The sequence below is a fragment of the Sinocyclocheilus rhinocerous genome, unplaced genomic scaffold, assembly GCF_001515625.1.
Source record: "Sinocyclocheilus rhinocerous isolate Xijiao unplaced genomic scaffold, SAMN03320098_v1.1 scaffold705, whole genome shotgun sequence".
NCBI classification, from domain to species: domain Eukaryota; kingdom Metazoa; phylum Chordata; class Actinopteri; order Cypriniformes; family Cyprinidae; genus Sinocyclocheilus; species Sinocyclocheilus rhinocerous.
This window is the reverse complement of record NW_015630576.1, coordinates 1,494,152-1,500,827: the sequence shown is the minus strand read 5'-3', so window position 1 is coordinate 1,500,827 and position 6,676 is coordinate 1,494,152. Positions and strand designations below refer to the sequence as shown.

At 35.4% G+C, this 6,676-nt stretch overlaps 2 protein-coding genes across 4 annotated transcripts in view; both read left to right on the top strand.

Moving 5' to 3' along the window:
- Nucleotides 1-2,553: 2,553 nt before the first annotated feature.
- gh1 (growth hormone 1) lies at nt 2,554-4,543 on the top strand. Its single transcript, XM_016553136.1, has 4 exons — nt 2,554-2,728; nt 2,964-3,080; nt 3,632-3,793; nt 3,935-4,543. Exons 1-4 carry the CDS (start codon nt 2,555-2,557, stop codon nt 4,136-4,138), a joined length of 657 nt encoding a protein of 218 aa, XP_016408622.1. The 5' UTR covers nt 2,554; the 3' UTR covers nt 4,139-4,543.
- Nucleotides 4,544-5,150: 607 nt separating this feature from the next.
- Nucleotides 5,151-6,676, top strand: part of rdm1 (RAD52 motif containing 1) — a 2,848-nt gene continuing 1,322 nt past the window's right edge. For 2 of the 3 annotated variants that reach the window (XM_016553186.1, XM_016553187.1), the window contains exons 1-4: nt 5,151-5,382; nt 5,642-5,821; nt 5,979-6,101; nt 6,215-6,377. In XM_016553186.1, the coding sequence (XP_016408672.1) occupies nt 5,218-5,382; nt 5,642-5,821; nt 5,979-6,101; nt 6,215-6,377 (631 nt within the window). In that variant the 5' untranslated portion in view covers nt 5,151-5,217. The remainder of the gene's footprint in view (nt 5,383-5,641; nt 5,822-5,978; nt 6,102-6,214; nt 6,378-6,676) is intronic. The other variant, XM_016553188.1, reaches the window with a different exon arrangement.

The following is a 6,676-nucleotide window of genomic DNA, read 5'->3' as shown; positions in this document are numbered from 1 at the left end:
CACTATATAGCCTAATATTTATCTTTCTATTCACATTAAGTTGGTTTTTGGAGGAATGATGGTGTTCCTAGATCCACCTGACAGGGCTTTCTTCAAGGAGTTTTGGTTTCTCACACTTGACTGACAGGTGCCAAGTTCAGGCGGTATAGACAGTCATCACAGTGCCCAGTATGAACAGCTGAGGCATCATGGGGGATTTACCTCTGGCACCTGCTTCCATTCCGATTGTAACCGCAGGGTGGAAGTAACTTACAGTCTTTGAATGCTTGTGGTGCCACTCACTTCTGTTCACTCTGTAGATGTTTCTCTGCCAAGCTGATCCGAGACCAGCTTCTGCTAAAAGAGACAGATTGGCTCTTAGTGAACCAAATGCAGAAAACTCAGGAGCTCAGCGTGGCCCATTTTACCCATGAGGGCAAACACAATTATCTTGTTATATATATATATATATATATACAAATTGTTATTATGTGAATATTGTGTGAATATCATATTAAGTGTGTGTGAAGAGGTCATATTTCACCCCAGAATCAAAAGAAAATAAATATAGGCCTATATTTTGTATAAATTATTTCCTAATATTTTAGGAGATTTAAGACATTATGTGACATTATTTATAAATGTTTCATTGTTTTACTGCAAAAATATTCTCATTACTGTAATGTGAAACAAATCTCACTCTCATTACTGTAATATAATTTATAATGCCCAGATATGATCATTTATATAATACACACACACAAACCGTATTGTTGGTCAAAAGTTTGGATGTTTTGACCGTTTTGAAAAAACAAACAAACAAACAAAAAAAGTAAAAACAATAATTTAAAATAATTGTTTTATATTTGAATATATTTAATGTCCTTTATTCCTGTGATGCAAAGCTGTATTTTCAGCATCATTACTCAGTCGTCAGTGTCACATGATCCTTCAGAAATCATTCTAGTATGTTAATTTACTGCTCAAGAAACATTTCTGATTATTATCAATGTTGAAAACAGTTGTGCTGCTTAATATTTTTGTGGAAACTGTGATACAAGATATTAAAAAAAGAAAGAAAGAAAGAAAGAATTGATACTTATATGCAGCAAGGATACATTAAATTGAAGAGAAAAAAATATTTAGAATGGTATAAAAAATTATAATTCAAATTAATTCTGTTCTTTTGAACTTTTTATTAATTAGAGAATTTTGGGGGAAAAACACAGTTTCCCCCCCCAAAAAAATTATAAATTATTAAAATTATAATCAGCATAAATTGCTATGATTAATTTTAACTAATAGATGTAAGTAGACAGTGGGTTTTAAATATTTAAATGTATGTCATGAACATAAGCTCTTAACGAATAAAATATATAATGGTATTACAACAGGATTCATTTTCTTTAGGCAAAATATACTTTTTTATTTCTTTTGATTTGCTAAAATACAGCCCAGATGTGTCTTGACATTCTCTATTATATACTAACTAATTATCCTACATGAACTGTCACAGAACACACTGTTACACTTTGGTCATTATACCGACAACCTAAAGTGACAAGGCCAAACAGCCATGAGGTTCAGGTAAACAGATTGTATTTTGTTTTTCCCCGCAAGGGATTAAACTATTAATGTCACACTGACATTTCACAACCCCAAGACTGCTGAATATTACGCACCGGCCAACACCACATCTGAATAGGAAAATCTTCCTGCATCCCCACAGTGACAGCAAACACGTATATGACCTGATTTACTCTCATAATTATTGAAAACATGTCCTTTTGGAAGGAGATGACACCATTTACCGGTTACGTGGCAATGCTACATCCATCTTCTCATTATAAAGCACCGTGCCAATGACAGACACTGGATTAAAATATATAGTGAGTGGTTTGTAAAACATTTTCAGAATATAAAGACCACAATATTTTTTCCAAACTTTCATATGGAGTGGAAACTTGCTTTTGTATCTATTTCATACCAATATGATTCCTTTTAATAAATAAAACAATGATCTTTCTGCTTTGTCTTAGTGCCAACATCATCCTGGAGTCATGGAATATAAATGACCGGAACCACTACATCACTAACGTATGGTGTCTAAATACACATAACAATGCATATTAAAGCATGGAAACTCTCATGTTTCAACTTTCATGCATTAAGATGCATCAAAACATGTTCATGCCACTTATAAATATCAGTACCTGAGCCAGAAAAACAAACATTCACAAGCTTTTAACTAAGCCTGCAAGAGTTTGTCTACCCTGAGCGAAATGGCTAGAGGTATGGCTGTGGTGCTTTCTTTTGCATGTTAGTTGTAGCACTTAGGACATGGATGGCATATCTTACTTTTGACATATATAAATTATAGATTATTTATTATATATATATATTTCTTTTTTAATTAATTAAATTTTTTTGCTTTTTTTTGCTTTTTTTCTTACACGTAAAAAAATTCTTAGTTTAAAGAGTTAATTGGAGCATGGAAAAACATTAATCCAAAATACTGATTTCATTGGTTATTTGGTTATTTTTTCAGGAGCTTTGAAACAAAACCATGTTGCAGATGAAGAATAAATCTCCTTCTTTTCTTCTCCTAGCATTAGTGCTGTTGTCGGTGGTGCTGGTTAGTTTGTTGGTGAACCAGGGGAGAGCATCAGATAACCAGCGGCTCTTCAATAACGCAGTCATTCGTGTACAACACCTGCACCAGCTGGCCGCAAAAATGATTAACGACTTTGTAAGATTCTCATTCAAATCTATTCGGAACTAGTAGACTCTAACCTCTCATTTACAGCAGATGTGATTGGTCACACCTGTTCAGGTTTAAAAGTGAGATATGAGCTTAGGACTTTGAGAACTCATCTAAGCACTTCTCGCAGATGCATTTATTTAGTTGTTTGAGTGAGTTAAATGTTTTATAAATAATACATTTTAAATACAATACTAAATACAATTTGCCTTTTGTTATCAAGGAGGACAGCCTGTTGCCTGAGGAGCGCAGACAGCTGAGTAAAATCTTCCCTCTGTCTTTCTGCAATTCTGACTACATTGAGGCGCCCACTGGAAAAGATGAAACACAGAAGAGCTCTGTGAGTAAACTATATAATTCAAAATCAAATCCCAATATGCTTTGTTCCAGGGGTTTTCGAACTGGGGTCCGGGGACCCCCAGGGGGCCGCAAGGGGTATTATGGTGTCTGTGGGAAAGTTAAATATAAAAATAAATAATAAGAAGAATTAATTCAGTTCACAAATATGATTAAAATCAGTAATAACAAATAGAATAAGTAAAAAATAATAGAAAGTTATTTAAATAAATGCATTATAAAAACATCTTGTACTATAGTGAGCAGAAAATTAGAACATTAGAACATTAGAAAACACGCATAATGCCTGTGAAATATTTTTGTTTTCAAACAAGTGGATGACAATTTCACTCTTAAATGTCTTATAAGTCATAGAAATCATTAAGAACATATTTACCAACCACAGTAGATGCTAAGAGATTAAATGTCTCCATCGTTACACATTTTTTGCATATCATAGTTTGGGAAGCACTTGGATTGATCACATATGGGCGGCATAAACATTAAAAATGGCCTGTGGTTCAAAGTCTCCAATATTATTTTTTCTTTCTTCAGATGTTGAAGCTCCTTCGCATCTCTTTCCGCCTCATTGAGTCTTGGGAGTTCCCCAGCCAGACCCTGAGCGGAACCGTCTCAAACAGCCTGACCGTCGGGAGCCCCAACCAGATCACTGAGAAGCTGGCCGACTTGAAAATGGGCATCAGTGTGCTCATCAAGGTTAGAGAGACAAGCTTCTATGCTACTTTATTTTTTCTCACAATTTGTCAAGTGGTCGTACCAGCAGGTGTGACAGCATCTTCACATCTTCAGGGCTTATTTGGGCAGCTATAAGATCATTTTGCATTTGTATCTGCACAGGGATGTCTCGATGGTCAACCAAACATGGATGATAACGACTCCCTGCCACTGCCTTTTGAGGACTTCTACTTGACCATGGGGGAGAACAACCTCAGAGAGAGCTTTCGTCTGCTGGCTTGCTTTAAGAAGGACATGCACAAGGTCGAAACCTACCTGAGGGTTGCAAATTGCAGGAGATCCCTGGATTCCAACTGCACCCTGTAGAGGGCGCCGATGTATTGCTAGTCAATGCCAGCTAATCTAAAACCAGTTTAAGTCCTTAAAACTTCCTTAAGTAATTATGATCTGGTTTTATATATGCAGGAATTGTCAACCAAGCATGGCTAGGCCTGTCTTTTCTGTTTCCCTCCTATATTTAAACCTTATCTACCACTATTGTATTTATTCTTCTCATTAGGGAATGCTCTTAAATTAAAGCTGTTCCTTAAAAACGTAAAGGATGGATCTGATTTAACATTTCACAGTGGTGCTAAGCAATTTATGGCAAAATATTATCAAATGTGGCCAGATTGACCTTAGTCAAAGAGCTAACAATATGTACAATATTATTGCTCAAAAGGGCTAAAGATCAGTGTTACGTCAAAATTGTAATTTAAATGGATGAGTTCACTCTTGTATGCATGTAAACATTTGTTTGTCTCATAGTTTATGCCCTTATTATTAGCGCATCCTATTCTCAAGTTCTGTGTCTTTCTCCATTAAAGTTTTAAATTGCATCCAATGTTCTTGACCTGTGTGGTTTAATTTTCCTGCCTTCCTCAACATTGCCCACACCTTTTGACTGGATGTTCAGGTCAAAATCTGTGTTGTTGTGCCCTATCAGGAGCTGTAATGCACCCCAAAACAATGAACAAGATAAAATAATCCGTTTTTAGTTTAACCAAAATTAAACATGGCCACATTAAACACGACATTCTAAAATACATACATGTAAATAAATAAAATGAAAAACAAAAGCAATATTGTTCTGCGACCCAATACTGCAGGTCTTTGCGTAGGCTATTAACCGGATGAGACAAGGTTACATTTTTAAAAATGTTCATAAATTATGTTGTTTTATTATTGTGAACGCTTTTAGAACGTTTGGAACTTTCGTAGTTATTACATCACCGCGGAAACTCCAATTTGTTCAATCCTTTCGGAATCCTTCCACTGATCCAATCACAGCGCTTTACGTAATATGACGTCCAAACGCGCCAAATGCGATTCTGTTTACGGAAGTCACAGAGGGGTACCGCGTGAACTGATTATTCAGATTTGTCTAGCGTTTTAATTTCAGTCATATGTTTTATGAGGTAATTACACCGTTGTCGAGTTGTAGCTTTATTCAAAGTCCATATCTCATGGATATTGAGGTCGATATAATTGATTTTAAAGTCCCTCTCGAAAACAACAAAACTATTTTCGTTTGGGACATTCAGCCAACATTTTCAGAGGCTTACATATATGTAAGTGTATTATATTATATTATCGTACTGTTACGTATCTAATGAATGACCAATGAATAAACCATTCAACTGCTCTTTGAGTCAGGTTATGTTTAACCTTTGCCCAAAAATGCACATAAGCATTATGTTTGCATAACAAGTCATAGATTGGTTGGCTTGGACTTTTAGGGATTTTTAGTGTAAAATCACCAGTGTTGCATAAATTTACCTAACTTTAAGCTTAATTACTTTTAATTAAACGGCTCATCTAACTTCTTAGGAGTCCCTGTGGAGCGTGTATTCAGCGTTTGGAGCTCTTTACTTGTTGAAGGTCTGTCCCAATGCCACGGTGGCAGAACCTGGGTTCTATGCAATGGTGAAGTTCTACTCATCGGCACAGGCGTCTAAAGCTCAGCGGGCCACTGATAAACAGTGTCTTTTCCAAAGTTCTCGTTTAAAGGTAGCCTAATGTATTACAGCTACAGATAAAGCTGTAATGTGATTTGCACATGTTTTACAGATGGGATACTTTTTAGATTTATTTTAGGTTTGAATGTTTAAATTGAAAGTTGTTTTGCAAATATGTTTCTTATTATCTCTTTCAACCTATCCCTCAGGTCCGATTGAGCACGAAGCAGAATCTGTCCTTCTATAGCACTAAACCTCTCAGCCTTTCCAAATGTCACAACCTGGCTAATCACTACCTGGGCTTTGGCGGCTGGTCTACTCGCATTATTACTGTAAGCGGCAATATTGATGATATACACCGAATAGACTCATGATTTTTCCCTCAAGGCTAAGCGTGCATCTGTTCATGGCTGGTTTATAAACAAACATTTTTGTGTTTCAACAGTTGAAGGACATCTCAAGATGCGTGGACGCAGGATGCCAAGAAGAAACAGATGACCAGAGTGTGCTTTTGAAATATGGTTGCATAGCAGAGTTGACCTTCCAACAGCATGGAATGAGCTGCCAGGGGGTCGGTGTGGCGGAGGAGATAATCGACAACGATCGAGGTGAGTTTACATACACATTTGGCTTGAGGCATGCAGTATTCTTTTTTTTTCAGAAGGTTATTGTTAAAAGTAAAAAAAATTCTAGAGGTTTAACTCGTGTGTACTGATATATTTATATAAATATATATCAATTATAATAACAAAAATAATGAACATTTATAATACTAATATTTAAATCAATATAAAATTTACAATTCAGAATTAAATAAATAACAAAAAAAATATTATATTTCTTGTTTGTTTGTTTCTTATCATATTTTATCATTTAACATTAACATGTTTATTTATTTGTTTATTTA